This window comes from Epinephelus fuscoguttatus, linkage group LG22 (assembly GCF_011397635.1).
Source record: "Epinephelus fuscoguttatus linkage group LG22, E.fuscoguttatus.final_Chr_v1".
Taxonomy (NCBI): domain Eukaryota; kingdom Metazoa; phylum Chordata; class Actinopteri; order Perciformes; family Serranidae; genus Epinephelus; species Epinephelus fuscoguttatus.
In genome coordinates, this window is record NC_064773.1 from 29211449 (window position 1) to 29238420 (window position 26972).

General features: G+C 40.3%; 1 protein-coding gene across 9 annotated transcripts in view; it reads left to right on the plus strand.

The window, feature by feature from the left end:
• The window catches only part of LOC125882475 (NXPE family member 3-like), a 60047-nt gene that overhangs the window by 15765 nt on the left and 17310 nt on the right, over positions 1–26972 (plus strand). For 3 of the 9 annotated variants that reach the window (XM_049566181.1, XM_049566172.1, XM_049566180.1), the window contains one exon: positions 20874–21169. In XM_049566181.1, coding sequence (XP_049422138.1) covers positions 20874–21169 — 296 coding nt within the window. Of the gene's footprint in view, positions 1–9804; positions 10453–12371; positions 12449–13584; positions 13597–14227; positions 14382–15843; positions 16306–20873; positions 21170–26972 lie in introns of those variants that run through there. The other 6 variants (XM_049566175.1, XM_049566173.1, XM_049566177.1 and 3 more) reach the window with 5 other exon arrangements.

Sequence of the window (26972 nt, forward strand, 5' to 3'; positions counted from 1 at the left end):
ACATTGTAGATTCTCACTGAAGGCATCAAAACTATGAATGAACACGTGGAGTTATGTACTTAACAAAAAAAGGTGAAATAACTGAAAACATATATTATATTCTAGTTTCTTCAAAATAGCCACCCATTGCTCTGATTACTGCTTTGCACACTCTTGGCATTCTCTCGATGAGCTTCAAGAGGTAGTCACCTGAAATGGTTTTCCAACAGTCTTGAAGGAGTTCCCAGAGGTGTTTAGCACTTGTTGGCCCCTTTGCCTTCACTCTGCGGTCCAGCTCACCCCAAACCATCTCCATTGGGTTCAGGTCCGGTGACTGTGGAGGCCAGGTCATCTGCCGCAGCACTCCATCACTCTCCTTCTTGGTCAAATAGCCCTTACACAGCCTGGAGGTGTGTTTGGGGTCATTGTCCTGTTGAAAAATAAATGATCGTCCAACTAAACACAAACCGGATGGGATGGCATGTCGCTGCAGGATGCTGTGGTAGCCATGCTGGTTCAGTGTGCCTTCAATTTTGAATAAATCCCCAACAGTGTCACCAGCAAAACACCCCCACACCATCACACCTCCTCCTCCATGCTTCACAGTGGGAACCAGGCATGTGGAATCCATCCGTTCACCTTTTCTGCCTCTCACAAAGACACGGCGGTTGGAACCAAAGATCTCAAATTTGGACTCATCAGACCAAAGCACAGATTTCCACTGGTCTAATGTCCATTCCTTGTGTTTCTTGGCCCAAACAAATCTCTTCTGCTTGTTGCCTCTCCTTAGCAGTGGTTTCCTAGCAGCTATTTGACCATGAAGGCCTGATTCAAGAAGTCTCCTCTTAACAGTTGTTCTAGAGATGGGTCTGCTGCTAGAACTCTGTGTGGCATTCATCTGGTCTCTGATCTGAGCTGCTGTTAACTTGTGATTTCTGAGGCTGGTGACTCGGATGAACTTATCCTCAGAAGCAGAGGTGACTCTTGGTCTTCCTTTCCTGGGTCGGTCCTCACGTGTGCCAGTTTCATTGTAGCGCTTGATGGTTTTTGCGACTCCACTTGGGGACACATTTGAAGTTTTTGCAATTTTCCGGACTGACTGACCTTCATTTCTTAAAGTAATGATGGCCACTCGTTTTTCTTTAGTTAGCTGATTGGTTCTTGCCATAATATGAATTTTAACAGTTGTCCAATAGGGCTGTCGGCTGTGTATTAACCTGACTTGTGCACAACACAACTGATGGTCCCAACCCCATTGATAAAGCAAGAAATTCCACTAATTAACCCTGATAAGGCACACCTGTGAAGTGGAAACCATTTCAGGTGACTACCTCTTGAAGCTCATCAAGAGAATGCCAAGAGTGTGCAAAGCAGTAAGCAGAGCAAAGGGTGGCTATTTTGAAGAAACTAGAATATAAAACATGTTTTCAGTTATTTCACCTTTTTTTGTTAAGTACATAACTCCACATGTGTTCATTCATAGTTTTGATGCCTTCAGTGAGAATCTACAATGTAAATAGTCATGAAAATAAAGAACGCATTGAATGAGAAGGTGTGTCCAAACTTTTGGCCTGTACTGTATGTAGTAGCAACACTTTCTGAAAGTTTCATTCAAATCAACCACTAGGGGGCATCCCACATAAAAAAAAGAAAAAAAGGGCGTGGCATAACACAAATCAAACTAGCAGATTTTTTTTCCCTCTAATCGTTACAAAACTTGCAGGGTGTGTTAAATCCTAATGTTTAACCACTTATGAAGAATTATTGTGAGATCTGTCACTAGGGGGAGCCATCGGTTCCAAACAGGTCAATTACATTTTGCAACTTTGGCCATGAATCAGTGAAAGTTTGTTCCAGAATCAGCAAACTTACTGAACTTTTCTAACTAAGCCATTGAAGCATATCCTCAAAACGTTTCTGTAGTCCACAAATAGGATGCAACAGTGTTTCCAAAGAGTAGCATGGCTCGGTAGAGACAAAGGTATTGTACGAGGTCTTGATCCACCCCAGCTTTTAGGACTTAAAGGTCCATGCCGGGCTGAATCCAGGAATTGCTACTTGTGGCTATATTTATTATTATTTGTCTTGTCTGTTGCAAAAAAGCTTTTGAATGTCGATGGGAATATTCATGTAAATAAAGATTAAATGAAAAATAGACAGTGGCAGAATTTACAGAATTTTACATAAAAGAACAAACAAACTAAAGGCATGGCCAGTGCTTAATTTGCAAAATTAAAAGTAGGGGAACACTTTGGGCCTCTGAGAGAGCAGTGGGGGAACACTTTTTTAAGCGGCACCCGAGCCGCCTCACTGCGCAACTCCGAATGGAATGGTTGTGACATCTAGTGTTGTCACGGTTCCAAAATTGGGACCCACGGTACAATACCAGCGAAAGTATCACAGTTCTGAGTAGTATCATGATACCACAAAAAAAATCAGGCAGATGTGCCTTTTGTCATTTATAAAAAGATAAATCACTTTTCTATAATACATCAATGATATTTCAATGGAATAAATTACTTATTGACTTATTCATACTTCAAAAACAGCATCAATAAGTGATTAACATAGGGGGGATTGAAATAAAATAAATAAATAAATAAAATAAAAATCAACCAGCTACCCTCCTCCCCTGACAAGTAAAGAACAGTCCCTAAAGTGCGGTGAGGTTTGTGGACCGTTACCTGCCACAAAGAGAGAAATGTGAATGGCTTGTTTCTCCTCTGACACGCCACATACCTGTGTGCCGCCACGGCTCAGCTGTTCAGGTACTACTGGGCAGTCATGACACCAACGGAAGAGGAAATTAGGCTACTGGACCTGGAGTCGGACTTCTCTGTCGCCGGTAAGCCGTTATCTTGTGCCGCGGAGCCGCAATTTGACTGCCGTATTCCCGTCTGTGACCCCCGTTCAACCCACAGCCAGCAGGATTTGCCTTTCGTTTCTGCTGCTGATTGAAATCTGTACTCACACTGCGTGCTGAATGATTTATTTTGCTCGCACAAAACTATTTTTAGTCGCAAATGTAAGTACAATGCTTGCACATAGAGCTCTGTGGAAAACAAATCACTACCGACAAGTAAAAAGAAATAAATAATAACTTTCACTGCTCAAAGATACTCACGTCTGGAAAACAAACCACTACAGCAGCATATTGAGTGCCAGGTGGCCAGCGCACGCCGTTATTGACCAGTGCACGCCGTTATTGGACAGCGCATGAACACTCACCCTCTTGCAATTGGACTTTGAACTTATCCCACAGTAGTGGTACGTGAGGCAACATAGTACTACGGTACTCCTACTCCATCCTGCAACACTAGTGACATCAGCCAATACTGTATGTAGTCTTTAGATGTGAAAAGTTCTAGACCCATGCAAATTAAGCCTACTTTACACTACATGGTTCAAGTGACCCAATTCCGATTTTTTTCCTCTCCTAACCCTAACCAAGTGGTTTTAGGCACAAAAACCACTTGGTTAGGGTTAGGAGAGGAAAAAATCAGAATTGTTTAAAGTGTAGTAAAGTAGAATTTTTTTTTTTTTTTTTTTACATTATAGCTCACTAGCTAATGCTCTCTGTTTATCAACTCCTTAATCATGGATCATTACAGAATATAGCAACTTTCACCACTGTTCATTTTAGAAGGATCACCACAAGGAAACATGTTCTTTAGATTATCAAATGGACAGTGGATCAAAGACATTTGTTTGTGGCTGCAAGTGTTAGGTGGCTGAAAAGTTGTCTTTTTCCAGTTGTCTATTTCTTGATTAAAACGTTGCCGTCTGTTGATACTATGACTTGAATTAGTGCTAAAATGGATGGTCCGCAAGAACAAGTCTGCCTGACTGGAGGACAGGGGCACAAAACCTCTGGGTAAAAATGTGACAGGCGGCCTGGCACTAAGCCCCTAAGGATCTTTAAGCAAACCCAGCTAACTCAGGCTGATTTCTGCCTCTCCGCTACAAGATCCAGAGGAAGGGCAGGATGTCCACACAGTGTCCATGTGAACTTTGTCATTTGTTTTCCCTGGGGTTTTGTGCCCCTACCCTCAGACTATCGATTCTAACATTAACCCTCGACAAAGTATCAACAGATGGGAACTTTTATTTTGAGGTGAAAAGCTAACTTAGCTAACAGTGCTAGCTACACCAGCTAATGCTGGAAGCCAGGAACAAACGACTATGATGCATTGTCCGTTAATCGTCCGATAATTTAAACAAAGAACACATTTTCTTGTGATGGTCTTTCTAAAATGAGCAGTGGTTGAAGTTATTCTCTTACAACTAGGGAGATGATATGCAGATGCTAGCTAGCACTAACATAGCTAGCTATATAAATGTTAACTACGCCCACTACTGAAGTGATTAGGTATGAAATTAGTACTATTCATGCTCTTGAACTCTAATATATTAGCTAATGTTTAGTGTTTTGCAAGTGTTATTTTAATTGTTAGATTTGCTCATTTGTATTCAGTAAGCAGTTAGCCAAACTGTTTTTCCTCAGTGGTCGATACTTGTATTTTTTTGAGCATAATAAAAAATGATGACAGTGGATGAAATACTGGACACTGAGTATGAATAAAAGACAAAGAGGCCATACTTCATTCTAAATCTGTCAATTTAATGCAGTATAGTACAAAATCCCCTGTATGCAGAGGTGGAAGAAGAATTCAAATCATTAAGGTAAATAAAAGTGGCAATAAAAAGCGCCAGGAATGAGTCCTAACACCTGGAAATGAGTTAGCACTCCCGGTTCGCTTGTCTCAAAAGTCATTGGGTTTTAGAAAAGGTTTTGGTTAGGTTAGATGCCTGAAATAAGATCTGTGATTAAAACAAGTTTAAGAGACTTTCACATTTTGTTCCATGGCATAAGGTTTATTTGTTGTATATTAACATTGGACTGTTTTAATTATTGAAGTATTAAGCAACACAGAGACTTGTGATCAGTGAGATGTGAGGATTCTTAAAATACCATCTGTACAGATGTGAAACCCTGACTATATCTGAGTGATCTTTAATGAAAGCTGATGTCTTTTATGTCTTTCCTCTGTGTTTGACTGTAAGGCTGATGTTTTTAATTTATTTATGTAGTTTGAGGGGGACAGGTCTGATATGATTGAAATGTACAAGAGAATTAATATAAAATAGAGGTTGAACCATAAACACAAACTACAGATTGCCTGTAAAGCATTTTAATAGGTTACTGTGTCATAATTAAAATATCTGGAGATTGTAAACAAACTGAATTACGGGTCTGATAACATTTTAACAACTGGACAACAGGATGTGAGTGTTTCTATGATTTCCTGTACACACTGAACGCTGCTGGAAACTTTCCAACTTCACCGTGGCTTTTTGTCACCGCCTCCTGCTGCAGCCTCCTGGTCTTAGCCACTTTACAGGGGAGGCACAGTTCATCTCAAATGAGCCCACAGCTTTACAGTCTTGTTATGGTGGTGATGTTAGGTCATGTGACCATAGTGCAATTAGCATGTTAGCTTTTTACATCTTTCAATTGCATTTAGACTTCCATAATCATGAAAATGGCCCTCATTTGTAAAAAAAATTATCTTGCTGGCTGAAGAAAATGCGTCAATATCTGTTTGCCACAGAGCTTATTTTCAGCAATAATCCAAAATCCAACTGAAAAATCCCACAGGCTTTTTGATGATAGAACCAGTGCAATGCTAACATCTGCGTCAGCCAACAGAATAACGTCATCCCTGGAGCACTCGATACCAGAGTGTGAAAATACTGTAAAAGTCTGGATTCAAAATTTTGCAGATGAAAATTTTAATAACCAACATGTCAGGCGGGAAATATGCCAAATAAATGAAGAAATAAATGCATTAATAGTATATACTGTGTAACCTTTATCATATGATGCCCAAAGAGCCTAAATATTACTGATGTTATTGGGTGTGGTTACATGATGGCTTCTCATTCGGAATGAAATAAATATGAATGAAATCATTTGGAATTAAAGTTTTTGCAGGTAGCTTACATGAGAAATATTCATTCTGAATTAGGGTTTATACGGGCGATCAGTTCAATCGCCTTTTAATCACCTTTATTCGGATCCGCACAAGGTTGGGGGCAGGGAAGGTTTCTGATTGGATAGGGGGTGGGGCGGATGTTACGTGTTGTTTAGGTTTACTTGAATAAAACACTGTTGTCCTCTTTCTGGATAACAAGATGATTGATGATGCTTTTCTTAGTGCCTTTTTCAGCTTTGTTTTGCTTATATTCTTGAAGCAGCAGTACGACAACCACCTTGTTCTGCTAATGCTTCGTCTGTTGAGGAGGAGCAGAGAGGTAGAAGACCATGCTTTGGCGAATAGAAACTGGTTAGTGTAACGAGTCGTGCGAGCTATATATGTCATCGCGCCAGAAGGGCAAGAAAACGAGCATGAGTAGAAAGACCAGAATGAACTTAAAGGAAGGATTGAGTGCATACAAGTGCAAAAATTCTTCCATTTGGAATTGGAAACGGAATATTCCAGCCCCTTACATCGGAATGAATTTTCGCACTGGCCATTTTCATTCCGAATTAGATGTTTACAAGATCACTTTTAATAGGAATGAACTTTCATTCTGAATGAAAAGGGAATTAAACTGTCCATGTAAATGCACTCATTGATTTATATTATGCAGACCAGAATTTCAGATATTAATTGCCAATAGATCTATTTATCCACCAAAGACTGCGTCCTTGCAGAGCAGAGAGCAGAATCACTCGCTGACCAGCGTGGAGAAATGCGTTTCTGGTGTGAGTGGCCAGGTGACTGCTGATGGGCGGCTGTACAACAATTAACAATTTGGGGCGCTTCCGCATCCAGTATGAACATGGCCATGACGCTTAGTGCACCCAGTCCTTTTCCTCCTTTGCCTCTGCTACTGAACCTGTGATAAGTTACTCTGTTCAAGTGGCCATTTCTTCATTTAGCATATTTCATTTCATGTTTAAATGTGAGCTGTTATGTGGCTATTTAAAACATATGGCAGGCAGTTGTTCTATACGGCCAGAATTCTGGAATATTAATGGCCATATTGGCCGATTAAAAAAAAAAAGTTGGGTAAACCCTGACTCAGTCTTATCGTATTGTATTCATCATAACAACTTTATTTTGTGTGCGTCTTTGTAGAATTTCAACCAACTTAATGTTCTTACTCAAAGTAACTCAGTTACTTGTAACACAGTTGATGTAATTTTATTTGTGTATCTGAAAGTGGAATAAATGCATTGTATTCATACACAATATATCTTAGGACCCCAATTCAAGTTTTCTTTTTAAAATTTGACTGGGAAAATTGATTTTAATACTGTTTTGTATGGGTCTACCAGACACAGTTTAATCAGAAAAACACTTTATACAAACTGTCTTGTATTTGATTGGGTGGTTCAGGAGGATAGAACGTAGCTGAAACAGAGCGTGAGGACTATATAAACATCAGTGTTAATCATCAGGGAGGAGGAGGATCTTTTCCAGCCACTAATGGCATTGGTATTGTTATTGAAGATGTGAAAGTCCTTAATGTAGGCCATGTAATTGGCTTCAGATACTTTTTGATGAGATTCACAAATATAGAATAAAAGAAGATGACACACGCAGTGTGCACTCTGTGTCAAGCACAAATATTGGATTAATCAAAGAAGACTTGTAGATACAGTATGTTGTATGTTTTGTTTTATAGTTTCTATTACAATTAATTCCAGGATAAGGGGACGGGTTGTTGTTAAATGGAAATGAGAGAGAGAAAAGGACTTTAATTCAAAACTGACCCTAATTTCTGATTAGCTGATCAGAATTCTTTCGGTGGTATTAAAATTATGGCAAACACTCAGTATCACTGATGGCTGTTGGGATATGCGTAGAGCTGCTTAACTTATTTTAAACAAAAATTTTTTGTTTTGCTAACATGTATTTTTATTTGCACATAAACCTATCAAACCAAAAGGAAGTTGTAAAAATGCCATTTCGTTATTTGTTTTTGGAATTGTTAACTCGATGCAAATCTCAAACACTTGATATAATTGAAAAAAAAAAATTAAAACTAGTTGTTTAATTCTGATGTAAAAGGTTTTCAGAATAAATGTTATGAATTTTACTTTGTGTGTGTGTCATATGTTTTTCTAACAGTGAAAATGCATTGTATGCATACACAATATAACTTTCTAGTTGTGTAAGATGATAGATAGATAGATAGATAGATAGATAGATAGATAGATTATAGGTTATAGGATAGGTTATGAATTCTCTATACAGTGATCTCAGCTCCTGTCAAAAAGTTATATACACAGACAACGACATGGCGATAAATGAAGATTTATTTAAGCTAAATAGGTAACAGCTGAATAAATGAATAGCAAATGATGATTATATGACACAACACAAAATTAACAGTATATAAATGGAATGAAATGAGAAGTAACACTCATGTGAGTTAGTTAGTTTGGTGATAGTGGGACACAGTATGTTAAGCTTTATTATAAATGGGGAACGCAGGAATGCGCAAAAGCATTCACATAGGCCTAATGAAACCTAAATTAAAATCAAGATAATTAACTAAGCCTCCTGCTCGACCTCACTCTTCACCGCACAGCAGCTCACTCAAGTTATGGAAGTTCTTTCTTACTTTTAGCAGTGGGGATCAAAGGCGAAGCTCCTCTTGGGGCCCCGGACTGTCGCTTCGCAGCTCCTGGTCTTTGCAGCAGAATGGAACAGGCTGTCTCACAGCAGGGTGGAAGCGGTTGAATTTGAGATGTCCTGCGGGTGCCCCAATGGGTTTGTTCATGCTGCAGAAGGCCTTTGGGCTTGGCACGAGGACCACTGTGGTAAGTGGCTGGCAGCTGCTGGTTCCGATGAGCGAAGAGGTTGGTCTGCAGGTGCTGGTCTACTTTGTTCTGGTTACTTGCTTATAATAATGGTGAAAACAATATTGTTGGCCGTTCGATATTGTTGTCAAAGTTATTATTACGCACAAAAATGTTGAAAACACTGGAGATAAAAGAGAACTGAATCGACAAAATGTAAAAGTTCAAAATAACTTTGATCGTGAGCACAAAAGAGTTAAGAGAGTAATTAAAAAATTACGCACGACAAGAAGGTAAAACACGAATAAGCACGGCAGAACTAACGGCAAGAATAACAGGGAATAACTAACAATAGACTCTAAGGAGAACTAAGAACTGACGAAGACCGGAAAAAGACTAAGGACAGAAGAACTAACTCGAGCCGCGCTGAGCGCACGGGTATTTGACTGGCCAAAAATGGGCGGATTTGATCAGGGAGGCTCCTCTTGTGATGAAAAATAGTCTCACCATGTGATATATCAAAGAAATTTAATGTTTTCCTTATACCAGGTCGTATACTTTGATATGTTACGTGTGAGGGACGCATACTCTTCCCACTATGGTCAACATTGATTCTTAACATCCGATTAGACATACAGATTAACATTAAATCAAAATACAATTATTATGCCGTGGTATCAGCTAGCCTACGTCAAATACACACACTCTAGATTAACTCAGTGACAATATATAATGAAAACAAAATGAAGAAGCACGTATTCATGCAAACAAGTTGATTAATAATCCCAATTATATCTTTATTCAAAATATATAAAGTTGACTTCCTTGCGGTAACTCTTCTTAACTCCGCCACAAAGAAGCTGCGCTCAGTGGGCGCTCCTTCATTAATATGCATGCTTTGTTAACTAACTTCGTCAAATATCCAACGTCAAACTAACTTCACCACGGTGACCGGGCAGGTGCTACAGCAGCGGAAGTTTCCGGCCTGCAGCACAGAGAACAGGCTTGATCACGGACCAACCAGCCAGAGATGAAACGCCGTGGAAGCGCATCATACTCAGTTATCGAATACTCACTGTGGCGTGAGACTGGCCTTGGTTTGTTCAGAGCGTGAGACAAAGGTGACTCAGAGATGTGACAGATGGCAATCCTGATACGTAGCCTCATTGAATAGAGCCTGTTATACCTGTTGCCTCCACCTCCTGAGGTAATCGCTGATGAGATTTTTTTTTTTTTGCAAAAACTATTAAAAACGCAGCCCTCTGACTACGCAGAACAGGCAGATAGACAACATTCTTGTTACATTACTCTGTACAATATGTCTTCTGTCTTTTATAAAGAATTTTTTATGATCACATCATCCTCCATTCAACATTAAAATGGGTTTAGTGTTTTATAGTCACAGATGTGCCTTCAAAAGCGACTCCCGCACTGAGGCGCCTCATTTGGCACGTGGGAGTGTTTAATGTCATAACGGTGAGATACCCTTGTCTGTTACTGCTGTGAGCGTGCTCCAGTGCTGTCTGAAGTCACCACCCTCACATTTATTACCAGGAAATCCAGCAAACAAAACAAACTTTCCGGCAAATGAGCAGGACAGAGTGCAGAACCTGCTAAGATATCATCACTGTGTTCTCTCCACACGATTCTCTGCTGAGGTAAGACACATTATATGCTCAATTAAAGTACATTTAGAGTTTCCCTTTATAGACATGTGAAAACTAAATGTTGCCACCAACGATTCTAACATGCATGTGAACTTTTGAGGGACTTTTATTTTCCTTTAATACTTAAGTTTTATTGAGACTTCTGCTCTACATTTCAGATAGATATTGTTCTTTGTTCTCAATTGCATGTCAGAACTATGTATATTATTGTATTACAATATATTAAAACATTATGTGCATATCACTTTAATATTGCAGCTGCTAAAGGTGGGGCTAATTTAAATACTTTGTATAATCACCCACAGCGATAAATTATAATGTATTTGATAAGTACACCTTGCATCAGCCTGAACCTGTGAAGTATGTAGGAACTATAACTTTGAGATAAATGTAGAGTAAAAACTACAGTTGATTATTAATGAAGACTTTAACTTTTGACACTTAAAGTACAATGTGCTGCTAATACATTTTTTTTCAAACACTGGTTTGTCAGCAGATAATTCAAATTCCATTTATTTCATTTAGTGACTGGTTCAGAGAAAATGGGCTGTTTCTGAAGCATGATACCTTTATACTGTATACATTCAAGCACAAAGCTGCAGCAAGCTGAACTTCTGAATATCTGCATTCTTTAGATCAGACTGTCTGATTTCTCTTACATCAACTGCATTTGTTGTCTTGGCAGAAATATGTTTGAACAGTTTGCAGAAGGCTATTCTGATCTGTGTCATGAGAGGGAAAACACATGTGCAACATATGTGTGAAACTGCAGTGTCAAATGGATTCAAATTTGACATGATGTTGCAAAGTGTTCCTTGTGGGTGTAACAAAGAGAGTTACCAGTGACAGTTTTGCCTTGTAAATATTTCACAGCTGGACTTGGATACATGCACTTTATATGGGCAACTTAACAAAGTGCTTCAATGATTGTACTTTGGACTTTAGTTAATATCTTACTATATAATGACAAAAACTCTGTCTGTTGGTGTGTGTGTGTGTGTGTGTGTGTGTGTGTGTGTGTGTTCCATGTTTTTCTCCTCACTGACTTGGTCAATCCATCTGAAATTTGGCACAGTGGTAGAGTGGCTCCCCCTGTGGCTGAATGTTTTTTATTTTCTAATTTTTGGTATGACTAAGTCATGGTATGGTATGCTGTACATAATCACAGAAACTGTCAGTGTGTCATTCTGTCTGTTCCATGTTTTTCTACTCACTGACGTGGTCAATCTATGTGAAACTGCACATAGGCATTGAGGATTGGCATTGGTAGAAGGTGACAAAGCTACCAGTGGGTATGGACTAGTATACACTTTATTAGCAGGAGTTGCACGGAATATTTTGCACATTGCATATTTGCACATTAGAATCAGTTAATTAATTGCATTATTTATTGAATATCTAACGCCAGTATTTACAGAATAATTTAAACCATGATTCATTATGTGTCTTGTGTAAGGTGCTAGAATGAGTATTTGCCTCGCCTGAAAGAAAGGGGAGTTAAAAACAAGCTTGGATCATGCGGTGCATGTGTGCTCATAGTTTAATAAGCATCAGTTAACTTAATGAGAGTTTGTGCAGTAAAAAATAGTCTGCTATACTGTGTAACAAAGTTGCTCTATTGTTTAACTTATGCATTAACACGAGACTGTAAAAGTAATGAAGGTAGCCACCGTGACATCACCCATTGTTTGTGGCATAGCACCTAGGGTACGTCCCAAGTCTCTTAATTTTATACTGCTAACTCCTAACTCCTTACTTGAACCGGAAGTCGTTCGAGTGCCGCCATCTTTAAGGCCGTCTCATGTCTGTTATTCCTGCCAGTAAGGAGTTATCGTTAGGAGTTAGGAGGGATCTGTTAGGTGCGATGAGTAAGGCAACACAAGAGGTTCCTAACAGGAAGTCTTTTTCAGCTTGAGGCCCTGATGTATAAATACCCGCCCCCTACATCTGGCTCATTTGAACGAGATGGTGGAGAAACAGCGCAAGTGTAAGTACCCGTTACATGCATTCTGTGCAATGAAACGCTGTAATTCACATGCCTACGTGACTACAAAGAGTAACGTTGATGATATTTCGTGCAAGACTGTCATGTTGTAATTAAGTTTATTTCATTCACAACCCGTTGTGTTGTTCAGCGGACTGTCGGTGATGTGTGGCTGTTAAATGTGCAGCTGCTCATGTCCAGAACCACACGTGTTGATATAACACCACACACACACACACATTTGCCCATCATCAATTGTCCTGCATGTCATGTGAGTGGAATAATGTTTAATAGCTTGTAGGTAATATTAATTATTAATTATTAATACTAATATTAATATTAATTAATATTATTACTTTCATTAATGTTGTAAGCTACTGTCATTACCGTCTGTCCTGCATCTCTCTCTGTCTCTGTCTCTGTCTCGTGTCATACGGATTACTGTTAATTTATTATGCTGATCTGTTCTGTACGACATCTATTGCTCGTCTGTCCGTCCTGGAAGAGGGATCTCTCCTCAGTTGCTCTTCCTGAGGTTTCTACCGTTTTTTCCCCGTTAAAGGGTTTTTTTTAGGGAGTTTTTCCTTATCCGCTGTGAGGGTCCAAACGACAGAGGGATGTTATATGCTGTAAAGCCCTGTGAGGCAAATTGTGATTTGTGATATTGGGCTTTATAAATAAAATTGAATTGATTGAGGTAGACTGACAGGTCTGATGTCTTATTCACTTAGCAGCTGACTTGTTGAATGATGGCGAGTGGATTTAATAATAGTGGTAATAATGATGATGATAATAATAATGATAATGATGCTCATCACAGTGACAGTGGCAGGGCTACAAACCATTCTTTAATTGCCACAAACTTCGGCAAAGGACTCAGTAACAATGGTAGTACATGCAAAAGTGTGTGACCAAAGTCATGACGGCGGGGGGTGGGGGTTACAGCTTTGATCAGCGAATATAATGTGACTTGGGATGTACGCCAAACGCTGGCTCCGTTATGCAGCAGATCCAGCTGTGCCACCGTCATCAGAAAAGGACGTCGCTTTACGTGACGCTTCAGAGTAAGGCCGTCTCATTAATCAGCAATCCTCGCTCCTCACTCCTGACTCCTTGCATGTGTTCCCAAGTGGGAGGGACTAAACTGTTAGGTAAGGTGGTTAGCAGTAAATTTAAGGGACCTTGGACGTACCCTTACCTGTCCGCTTCAGGGTGGTCGTGTAAAAGAGTTCCCTGCAGGTACGAACACCAATATAAATGTTCCAGGAGGAACCAAAAGACAAGATGGGAGAGGATGGTGTTGGCAATTGGTGTGGATGTTTAAGAATTATTATTATGTTTATGTATGTTATTTGGTGATGGGGGGTAAGTAGCAGTAGGCATGTCATGGTAAATATTATGTGTTAATTATGTCTAATATTTAGATTCTTTATGTTAAATACAGGGAAGACATAATCATCAGTCTGTGTTGCTGGTTAGATCGCCACTACCTGTGCATATACCATGCCTGATTCAGATATTTACAGTACGTCATGTACAGTACATGATGTTGTACAATATTGGGTTTCCTAGCTGCAAGAGAGAGAGGCTTCTGTCTTTGGTTGTGGCTTTGATTGATGGTTGATCAAAGGAATTACCTGTAAGACTGGATCTAGTCATGATAGCTGAAAGTTGGACATGTCACACTATTTGTATAGAGAGAATTTCACAATTAGGTTCAATATTCAGCATAACAAGGTTTCAGTTACCTCTTTGTTCTTTGTCTTTTATGTTTCATTCCAGTACCAGAGGAAGTGGTTACAGTGCTGTGCTACGGCCATAGATCAGGACTGTCATGAAGGCCAGAGCTTGTACAAGAAGGGAGTACAGTGTCATCTTCCTCGTTCTGGCCATGGCTGCCTTAATCTTAGTGCTACACAACATGGACTTTCTGGAGGTGAGAACCTATTTTTAGTGGGATCACTTGAATGATGGCTCCTATTTGAAATGTTTAATGTTACCCACGGCAACAACAAGTGTGGCTGAAAGTGAAATTATTATAGTGGTTCCAAAAACATGAACAGCTTCAGTAGTGTGGAATAAACTGTGGCATTGTTAGACCTGGGTGTCCTGAATGTTTTATGAACTTTACCGGACTTCTTTAGGGACTTACCGCAACTCCCCTCTGGCAGCAGTACAGCATCTCTCCCTCTCCTCTCTGGCCATGGTGTCAAGTGATTTTGTCATAAACTTTTGGTAATGTAAACCTACATGACGCTCGTGGCTCAACAAAAAACTACACAGGTCAATGTGTGGTAGTTATGTTAGCATAACAGCCTGTCACAAGTTCCAGCATGATGATAAGAGGAGAAGTGGCAGAGCATAAAGGTCCAGGTGGGGAAAAAAACCCAACTCAGTCATTTAAGATTTTGCGCAGGTTGCTAAAGGGAAAATTGCCTGTTAATATTGTATTCGTATTGTATACAGAATCTGAATCCTACCCTGAGTTACTGTTGTTGTTTACAAACTAAAATATACATTTTCTCCATGGATCAATAACCAACAACAGAGTAAGGGCCACAGGGGAAGTTGGGAAAGGCAGAAGTTCCTGCAGCTAACAGATCAACAGTTCTTATTAACTCCTAGTTGTTTGTAGGCTTATCTCTATGACTGTGTTCAGTATTCTGTCTGTGTTCTTTCTCATTTCATGTTCATTCATGTTTACTGTACATGTATTCATGCAACTGAATTTCCCCTCGGGGATTAATAAAGTATATAAAAATTAACAAAAAAAAAAAAAAAAATTAAGCTGTTTCCTGTTTGGTTTTGTAGATTCACTCCTCATGTGTCATGTCTGGTTTTACTTCCTGTTTTGTGTGTTTTCTGCCTTTGTCTTCGTCAGTGACAAATTAGTTTCACTCACCTGTTCTTACTTCCCCAATCGGTGCCTTTCCGTCATTTACCCAGCTACACACCTGCCCTGTGTTAGCCTCATTTGTCCTTGCCTGCTCCTGAGTTTTTTCCCAGCCAATCAGCTCTCTGCCTGTTCTTCCTTCCTGCCTCATCACCTTATTCCCCTCACCTGAGCTCCTCCGCCCTTTTCCTCCACCTGCACCTCATCCCCTCGTCAGACTAGTTCGTATTTAAGTCCTGGTTTACAGTTCAGTCTTTGCTGGGTCCTTGATTTGGTTGTGTGATGTTCAGTTGCTGTTTCCCTGGAATAAAGTGATCTCTTTGAGCTCCTGTGGCTGGCCATCGCCTGTGTTTGGGTTCACCTGCTCCATAACACTAATATGACCCTAAAATTATATTTCACTCATTTTGAGCTTTGGCCTTCATGACCCTTTTGCCTATTTAGTAAATTTGCTTTCCGTGTACTTATTTGATGCATATTTGTCACTATTTCTTTCTTTACCCAGTTTTGGCAAAACTGCGAGTTTCAGCAAAAAGTGAACTCCACCGTCATCGTCCAGAGATTTACCACTCACCCTGACATGCATCACGACTCCTGCACCTTCCAGCCACTCTCCCCTGAGGACGCTCTGGAGGAACGCCTCCTACTAGACTCCATTATTTGGCCTGAAACTCCACTTTTGCCAGCTCCTCTTTCCCCAGAGAACTCCAGTGATCCAGCTCACAGCACCTTCACCATTCTCCCAAGGAGGGGAGGAGGACAGTGGCATGTAGGGGATCAGCTAGAGGTTATGATAAAAATGTCTGATTTCCATGGTCATTCCAAGAAGTATGGGGGGGACTTCTTACTCGCCCGACTCCACAACCTGGAGCTTGGTGCAGGTGTTGCTGGGCAAGTGGTGGATCATCTCAATGGGAGCTACTCTGCTGTATTCTCTTTACTCTGGGAAGGAGACGCGCAGGTTGAGGTGATGCTAAAAACTATCATGTTGAATGCGGTTGTACAACAGGCGTGTAATCTATCTTCTACGGTGGCCCTGAGGGTCAAAATGCATCAACATTTCAGAAAACCATTACAGCATTTTCACAAAACAAAACAAATTTTAAGAAAACAAAACAACATTGCTGAATACACTTCAACATTTCAGAAAACAACAGCACTTAAGAAAACAAGACAACACTTCAGAAAACACTACAACATTTGGCGAGACTGAGACTGGAAAAGGTAGGTACTATTTGAGAATGATTCCTTGACCCTGATTGGATACACTCTCTGTCAGTCTGTTTTATTTCCAGTGGACTGGATGCCTTGCAGAACATTGCTGCCTGTCACAGGTCGGGACAGGGGCATAGCCATCATTTCAGAAGTGAGGGGGACAAATTGTTCAGAGGTCTATTGAGTGATGTATCATCCTCTCGCATTCAATTGCATCTCTCCTTAGTGGCTAAAGAGGTTCTTTAAAATTATATACTATCAATATCTAAAGTTTTAAATGAGTTGACACAGAATGACCCTTGAGCATCTACAGGGTAAGTAGCCAGATAATTAAGTGCCAAATACCTGCCTGGTTTCTCCCTGTCCCTCTTTATCTGTTGCAATAATATAGATAATACATGTGCAAAGCAAAATTCATGAATAGAATTAAGAATAGTAGTGGTGACATAGCTGTGGAAATTAACTTCAAAGTCACTTTTATGCTATAGATATTTTCTCTCAGCCAGTTGTATTCTCTTCTCACTTGTGAAGACCCTGCATGATCATCCTTGCTGGCCTCTGGTCCACTGTCTCCACCCTGACCCTGCTCTTTATATTGTGGCAGTAAAGATTTAAAAAAATATATGTAACAATAACAATAGGTAACAATAACATTGGTATTCTTGTTAACTAGCTTAACTTGATATATTGGCATCTATTAATTAGGCATCATTTAGCAAACATTATCTATATGCAACAGCATTACTCAACTTTGTTTGGAAGAAACTGTACAAAGTTTTTTTGCGTCTTGCTGGCTGGTTTGCTGAACATAGTGAACACACAGCAGCACTGCCCAGCAGCACACGTCTCGTCTGTGTGATTGATTCAGATCACAACACGACAGCATATGTATGCTGCCTGGTGGTGCGTTTAAAGACGGCTCGGAAAAACACATTACCACATGTTAAAAACGAATTGAGCGGTTATAAAAAAAAGTGCGGGGGACAAAGGACATGTCCCAGGCGTACCCCGCGTCCGCTACGCCTATGCATTTGCGGATCTGTTACTTACGGATCTGTTACTCCCGGAATACGATAAACATTAACCTTATTTATTTCGAACAGGAAATTGCCGTCTAGAAGTCTGCAGTCTGCATAGCTGATACCCACGGTATCTCTCTGCCAGACTCCTGGTCTGTTAGAATGCTTTTGCTGTGAAAAGAGTTGATGGCACCTGAGGGTCCATCTCCAAAGCTGCTGTTTGCTCTTCTTCCAGCTAAGTAGTCTCATGGGCGGGAGTGAGGTGGAGGGACCACAGGGTCCAGTATGCTCCATCCAGAATATGACTAACGTCACAGTGGCTTGAAAAATAGCAATATGGAGCACTGAATTTGATGAATTTACAAATTATTATGGATGTCCACGTCCAGAAATATGTGGATGCTACATGTGAAAGGAGGGAGGAAATGGTGGTGGGACAAAATGTTATTAAAAATACTCTGACAGAAATAAAACCATTTTACATCTTTGGTGAATTAAATTCAACAAAGCATTTGAATGGCATAGGAGCTGTGACGTTTAGTGTTTCTGTCAAAGGAGTCTGGCAACTGTGGACGGGGGGAGCAGCAAAATGTATTTTAGCCACATATAGCCATATTTAGAATATTTTCCCCGCTTCACCTTGCTGTCAGACAGCCCTTTACAATGGGAAACTGATATTGTTATGTTCTGCACTTGTCAAAGCCACCAGACTTTATTGGCAGATATAGTAATTTTATTCCACAGACCACGATGAGTCTCTGGTCCACTGCCTGCCAATCGGGGATTTGTGTTATTGTGTGACTTTGGAAACTGACCCAACTGTACCCATTCTTTTGACTGCTTGTCCGAACTGGGAGCATAAGATCGATAACATAAATATATCTCTTGTCTTTTCCCTGATGGTGTGATGTTATTTATGTTCTAGTCCTGCTCTGTGAAGAACTTTGGGCTGCATAATTGTATTAAAGGTGCCATATAAATAACATTTGATTTGATTTGATTTTGATTAAGTTGCTGAATTTGTTGCTTTTTAGAAATGAAATCACTAAATCTAGCGAAAAAGTCGCCAAGTTGGCAAAACTGTTTAGGATTACATGAAATGTAATTTTATCTTTTGCTCCCAATCTACAAGGCCTCATTTACACCGTAAGCAATGCGTTCAGGAAGCAGTCACAATACAGGTCACAACATGAGTTTGGGTGTGTTGTGACCTCTCTCATTTGATTTGATTTGATTTTGCTGAAGGCCTAAGAGACACAAACTCATGTTTGCATGTGTTGTGACCTCTCTAGTAAACAGCAACTGTTCGCAAGCTTTACGCGAACACATCGCTTGCGGTGTAAATGAGGCCTAAATGTCCTGACACACCAAGCTGACGGTTGAAGGTCGTCAGTCAAAGTCGGGCCATCGATGAGCATCTGTCACTCTAGTTTTTGCGGTGTGTCCCGCACCATCGGCACTTCGGCGACGGCGGCTTTTCGACCGATTGAGCATGCTGAAGCGATGGCGGAGCTTGTCGGTGAGAGACATCACTCTGATTGGCTGTTCAGGTTTTATTTCCTCGCCCCTGTAGCGAGTGAATCTGCCTGTAGTGAAACCGGGGCTAACCAGTGCTTCCTCCTCAGGCTCCACTTCACTCAGCTGCCAGACCTGCTGCTTCTTCCCACTTTAACCTGAATAACAAACCGGGGCTAGCTGTGAGGCTAGCAGAGCGTTAGCCGCAGCATGACCGGAGGGAAGCACAGCCAGTTAGCCTCCATTACCTTCCCAGCTAGCCCCAGCTCTTCGTTTGGATCCAACTGGAGCACTGAGACCTGGTTTGTTATTCAGGTTAAAGTGGGAAGAAGCAGCGGGTTTGTCGGGCAGCTGAGTGAAGCTGAGTGAAGTGGAGCCTGCGGAGGAAACACCGGGACCATCTGGATGTGATAGTCCGTGGAGGTGCTCCGGTGTGGGGCTGCACAGATAGGAAACCCCTCAGCTGATGTACCAGTCTCTCACTCCGCTACATTGTTTATCTCATGCATTCCTCGGACTTACGGTTTCCCTTTTTGCGTTATTTCCTCTCACACAGGTGCAGAACGTACGTGCTACTTGGCCGTCGGATGTAGTCTTTGTAGTGTGTTCAAATGCAACTGACACAGGGCGACCTGAGGCGATGTAGACGACACAACAGTTGGCTTTTGTTGCCGCTAGTTCTTTGATGTCGGTTTGATGTGTCAGCATCTTAAGAGACAGCAATGTGCTGCAAGGCATCCAGTCCACTGGAAATCAAACAGAAGAAGAGGTACTTACATTTGTCACAGACTGACAGACAGTGTTTCCAATCAGCTTCAAGGAATCCTTGTCCAATAGTAACTACCTTTTCAGTTTGAGTCTCACTTTTGTACTGTGAAATGTTGTAGTGTTTTCTGAAATGTAGCTGTGTTTTGACCCACAGGGCCATTGTCATCTTCTATTTGATTGTTTACTAAACTCCGTCCCCTGAAGTTACTGTTGCTCCGCCTGTCAACTTTCGATGGCAGATTCAGCCTTCACATTTTAAGATTTTAGAAACAATGGGACTTTTTCATTTTATACAAAAGCTGGACCTAAGCTGACTGTAAATCTTCTCAGCTTCAAATTTTCCCTAGGGGGAAAAAAAAAATCAGCTGTAAAACAAGTTTTAAACATGCACTTGATAGCTACATGATATTGGGATGAAACAGTGAGGCATCCTCACCACTTGATGAGCAATATCAAAGACATGGAAATCAAGTAACAGGTTTGTTCTTTTATTGCAGTCCTAGTCTTAAGGGTATGATAGGGAAATATAAGATCGGAGTGTTTCATACTAACATAACCCTGTTTGGGTAATGTGTATGGTGTACATGTTGTCTGGATAACCAGATAAAATCCAATTGAACAGAACAGGACAGGGCTGCTAACATCATTAACTAAAAATAGCAATTATATCAGAGCAGGCAACCGCTTAATTATAATAATTAATTTCTTACACTTTTCCGTATTATGGTTTTAGTCTTGAAAACAAGACAACCTTCTGTAAACACTTTAAATGCATGTATTTCTCTTACTATTCACACCACTTCAAGTATGGAGAAATGCAAAGCTTGACAGATCTGCAATTCCTAGTTACAGTTGCCAGGCTATGATTGGACAGTCGCTATTTGGGGGAGTGGTTTAGTGAATTTAGACAGTTTTTGAGAGATTGTCATCTTTGAGTGGTTTTGATTTTATTTGTCTTTATTAATATGACTCAACATGACTTGGACTTGGTGAAAACTCTGGTTTTCTATCCAATCAGGTGACGCTGGTTCATCCTAGTGAGGCTATCCCAGTGCTGAAAAGGCTGAACAAAGAACATCCTGACAGAATTTACTTCCACAGCCTGTTCCGCTCAGGCTCACTCTCTGAAACTGCTGTCTGTAACGTCTGCCTACGTCCAACCCACCAGCTGCTGTGCAACTACACTGACCCCCGTTCAGGTGAGCCTTGGTTCTGCTACAAGCCAAAGAACCTGAGCTGTGATGCCAGGATTGACCATGCCGGGAGACAAAAAGGTGGATTCATCACAGCCAATGAGGGGAAGCTATTTCGAAGGTAAGGGAACAGAGACAGGACTGGCATTTTGTATACCTCCTATTAACATTCATCCAGTGCTACCTTTGTAACCAACCCAACTGCCAGAAAAAAATGTTGGTTTTGTGTTCCCGCTAACCACTGATACACCATATTTGCATGTTATTATGTAGCAAATATGTCAAAGACCACGTTTTGGCTTAAAATACCTGGTTTGTGGGGCACTATCCAGGCAAGAAAACAAGACCTTGATACAGCATTGGCAGAAGGTCCCCTATATTCATATGAGTATTGCTCAGAAAATGGTTCATCTGCCACGTATAAAATTATGGGGATAAAATAATTCAAAAGTCCGGCTCTTCTAGACTTTCTGATTGTTATTTAATGTTAGTGAAATGAGTCATTTGTGACATTCAAAAAAATGTGTCCACTGATTTACAGAGATCTTTTTCTCATTGTAAGTCAATGAGAAAAAGTATTTTCGGGTCAAAGGGCATCATGTGACAGACCTAGAAGTTGAAGTTCCACTGATTGGCCACCACGAAAATTGAGTTGGTGCCCGCTCACAACAGAACACCCAATTTTGGTGCCAAAAAAAGTTGGGACTCTGTGTGAAATGTATATAAAATCAGAATGCAATGATTTCCAAATCCTTTTTGGCATAAATTTAATTGAATACACCCTAAAGGTATACAGATATTTCTACAGTCTACAAGATATTGAACGTTCAACTCATAAACTTTTTAATAAAAGCATAAATACTCATTCTGAATATGATGCCTATAACACGTTCCAAAAACCTTGGGACAGAGGCATGTTTATCACTATGTTACGTCCCCTTTATTTAACAACACTTTGTAAGTGTTAGGGAACTGAGGACACTAAAGGCCAAAACACACTGGTGGCAAACTCCAGGCAACAAAAAATACCTCCCTATTATTTTTAATATCCAACCACACGCTGGCGGCGGCTAGACACGTGTCGGCGCTCCTGGGCGCGCTGCCCAGCGGCACTTCACGCCACTGTCCTATTTCCAGCCTTGCTGCCTCAGTAATTAAACACATTTTTCTCCCACTCGCTCTATGCTTGTACATACCAGCTCCCGTAGCAGCCCTGTTACTCTTTTCCTGTAGCAGCTCGACTCCTCTCCTTACCATTGATGCAAAGAGAACTCTGTCATAGCTCAGGAAATCGGCTCTTCAGATGAAAAATAAAGTTTCATAATGGGCTGTCCACACATGATTTTTAAGCTAATGCAGAGGTGGAGAAATTATAGATCTTTCCGTAAAAATAGTAAAAACTTTGTGTGGTCATCAGTTGACAAGCTGCTGCGTGACACTTCCAGTGTGTGCTAGGGGCAGCACATGTTTTCAGCTGAATTGTTGAATTTCTGCAAATTAAGTTCTTTCCCATTCTTGCTTCATATGTGATTTCAGTCGCTCAACAGTCCAGGGTCTCCACTGTATTGTTTTGTGCTTCATAGTGCGCCACACATGCTTAATGGGAGATAGGTCTGGACTGCAGGCAGGCCAGTTTAGTACCTGCAGTCTTTTACAACAAAGCCACATTGTTGTAACATGTGTAGAATGAGGCTCAGCATTGTTTTGTTGGAATAAGCAGGGATGTCCCTGAAAAAGATGTTTTCTGAATGGCAGTGGCATACAAAGCGTGGGTCCCCCTGATCGAAATTTTGTTTAATGTGGATAGTCAAGTTTGTAGAAGATGAACTGATCTTAAAAGGCAAGATGTTAAGGATGAAACATGCTCTTCAACATTTCAAGCAAGATTAGTGTATTACGTTTTGTACAGTTTTAGAGTGAAAAAAGAAAGGAGCACCATGCAAAAATTTGGGCACCACAAGACATTTGAGCTTTCAGACAACTTTTACCAGGGTCTTGGACCATGACTAGCTTGTTAGGGCTATGGCTTGTTCACAGTCATCATTAGGAAAGGCCAGGTGATAATCTTAGAAAACTTTCATTCAATCTACCAATATCAGTGAAGCCTTCCTTTGTTCCCTCCACCCTAGATGGAACCTTTAATACACGGAGAGAGTCTGGCATACGTAATATTGGGGATCTGTACATAAATGGATCATTTGCATCCTTCCACCATCTCCAACAAAAATTTGGACTGCCAAAGAATGATTTCTTTAGATTCTTGCAAGTCAGAAGTTATGTAAAAACACATCTTAAACAGTTTGAAAATGCTGAGCCTGACAGGCTGGACAGTTGTTTAGAAGGGGTCTTGGGATCTGACCATGTGATATCCCGTTTACATGATGCGCTACAACATATAAGCTGTCCAACGACAAATGCTATCAAAAGTGAGTGGGAAAAAGAATTGGGCACACAGATCCAAGATGGCATTTGGGAAGAAAGCCTAGCATACATCCACAGCTGTTTTATAAATGCACATCACTGTCTCATCCAATTTAAGATAATACATAGATTACACTATTCCAAGGAAAAGCTTCACAGAATCTTCCCAGAAGTCTCCCCGCTGTGCGACAAATGCAGTTTGGAAGAAGGGAATCTGCTGCACAGTTATGCTCTCTGTACAAAATTACAGGGATTCTGGACTGACATATTCACCTGGATGTCCAAAATACTTGCAGTCAAGATAAACCCGATAATTTTTGGATCATCCAAGGACATAAATAAGCTAAGGCCTCCTCAACGACAATTCGTAGCATATGGACTTATTATTGCAAAAAAAATTAGTTCTACTATTTTGGAAGGATAAAGAAACCCCAACACTGAAAATGTGGATCACAAACCTAATGGACACGCTTCACCTTGAAAGAATCCGATTTGCAATCAATAATAAGTTGGAAGATTTTAATAAGATCTGGCATCCTCTGGTTTCCCACCTAGCAGGAGACACAGGACCCTAGCAGCCCTGGGAGGGATTATTTTGTGTGTGTGTATGCTCATTTTTTGAAATGATTTGATTATTATTTTATTTTATATTTTATTCTTATTTTTCTCATGTTTTCTTTGTTGTTATCAAGAGTGATGGTGCAGTGCGGCTGTACTGTTTTCCTACCTGTATTTTTTCATTTGGAAAAGAAGCATGTGAACACAGTTTGTACCTTGTACATTTGAAAGCTGCTTCACAATAAAAACATTTGAAACAAGGAAAGGCCAGGTGATGCAAATTGTGATGCAAATGTTAAAGCTTTATAAATACTCTGACTCCTTAAACCTTGTACTGTCAATCAACAGCCATGGGCTCCTCCAAACAGCTGCCTAGCACTCTTAAAACTAAAATTACTTATGCCCACAAAGCAGGAGAAGACTATAAGATAACAAAGTGGTCTCAGGTAGCTGTTTCCTCAGTTTATAATGTAATTACAAAATGGCAGTTAACAGGAAGTGTGGAGGTCAAGTTGAGGTCTGGATGACCAAGAAAACTTTCTGAGTGAGCTGCTCATAGGATTGCTAGGAAGGCAAATAAAAACCCCCGCTTGACTGCAAAAGACCCGCAGGAAGATTTATCAGATTCTGGGGTGGTGGTGCACTGTTCTACTGTGCAGTGCCACCTGTACACCTGTGCTTTTTGGAAACAGGTCCTTTGGACTGATGAAGTTAAAATAGAACTTTGTGGACACAGTGAGCAAAGGTATGTTTGGGGGAAAAAGGATGCAGAATTTCATAAAAAGAACACTTGTTAACTGTTACACATGGAGGTGGTTTGATCATGCTTTGGGCTTGTGTTGCAGCCAATTTTGATTACATTTCCTATTTACATCTAGTAGACATTTGGCAACAATAGCATTCTTTTAGAATGCTTTTAATGGCAAATGTGAGTGTAATACTGATTCTCCCTTTAGTTCTAGTTTAGTCCCCACCGACTCCAGAGTGAAATATCTGACTTAGCTGCTAAATGCTCTGCTGTGTTCACCAATTAATTGCTAACTTTGTCTGTCTGCTGTTCAGTAGTAAGTAGTGCATAACTGGATAATTTGGGGTTCTTTGATGAAAACAGCTGACTGCTGCATCTGATAAAATATTTTGAAGAAAACTGAAAATCTATGAGCTGCAAAACTGAACAAATGAGCTAAAAGATGCTACAGTGCTCTGTGGAGCTCAGAGAAAAAAACGTCCACAAAACTTTTATAGAAAGGTGCAAAATAAAAGCCTCCATGGAACAAAAATTCATTATAACATAATTGTTCTTGATTGCAGCTCAAGGTGTCCTGTTAACAGTTTAATAGATGTCTCTTTTACAGTGATGGTCTTTCGAGAAATGCTTTTGGGACTGCAGGGAATTTTTTTTGCTGCAGTGCTTTAAAACCTTCTCTAACTCCGCCATGATGCCGACATCCTCACTCGCCCCCTCCTCTGTTAAATGGTATCTCCCAGGCGCACGACGTCATTACACCATGTGTTGTTTGGTATTGCCGGATTCGGGAAGCTCTCGACTTTTAAAAAATAACATTGTTTTTCTTTTATTTATTATGTATTTCGCACCACAGCAGCCTAAACTCACAAAGTCCAAAATCGCGATGAGTGGTGACAAGTCATGTCATGTCGTTTTTCGACATGAAAAGTTAAAGGATTACTCGCGATTTTATGTGGAGCCGTTAGCGGGGACTTAGCTCTTTTATAAAAGGTAAGAGTCTCACTCTCACTACCGTCTAGAAAGTGGGATCATAACTTTCATGTTTCATATGGCTTTATTTGGTGATATTTTATGGTGTTTCTGTGTCAAAAACAACATCAGCTATGATAATCACACCTGATTTCAATAAGGTACAATGTTTGAACCTGGCTGAGTGTTGTTTGATCACTGACAGTACTGTTTTGAAGCTGAGTGACCGACTTGTCTTTTGGAGCTCCGCCTGGATCTTTTGATGGAAAAAACACCGTAGAATGGTCATACTTTGAGCAGTCTTCTTCAAATTTGAAACAAATGTTCATTGATAGTGTGCCTACAGCCCCATAGTGTCATTTACCTGCTCAGATGAAGCCACAGACAGTTATTCATCCTGAAAAACAGTTTTTATTTTATTTTTGGCAAAATCTTCAATTTTTTACTGATTTCAGAGGCCCATTACTCTGTCTCTGTATCACCTAGAGTGTTTCTGACACCGTCACAAGGAACTTCAGATAGTTTTCTTTCTGGCAAGACCTCATGCATGCATGTAGTCAGAGCGGTTCAGAAGCTACAGTCATTTAATTTGGGTATGTCATTTTAGGCATTTTTGCTACAAAATGGGGGTGGTATGTACTTAGGCCTCAGGGAAATCAGCTCCTGAGGCTTACGTGCATACTGTAAATTTGTACTGCATGAACATAGACCTCAGGAGCACATGTGCAGATGTTTCTTTTTTTCTTTTTAATGTATGCTTAAGATCTATACTATTTGCACCCAGCAATTAGTAAAAATAGCACCATTCACTACACATCATTTATATATCATTTGTCTTAGGTAACAACAAAGAAAATAGTGCTGCACTGTGCACCCTTTAGTGGTCTATGCAATAAATAATCATTTCAAATAATAATACTGCTCTCTGAATACATAAAATAATAAACCAACCATCTTCCTTCAAAACTACAAAGTAGGCCCATGTTCAGTTGCAACTATCACTCTTTTCCTTTGTTCTCCTCCTTTCAATTTGTTTCCTTATCCCCTCATTTTCTTCCCCTTCTCTTTCTTTTTTAAATAGTCATCCCCTAATTGTCATAATTATTTTCAAAATAAATGTTAATTTGCGTGTTAACTGTAGTGGAGGTTGAAGACACAGGGGCAGGGCTAACCCAAACAGTTGTCAGGCATACAACACACTTTTAACTGAGAATTGGTGCCATGGGCC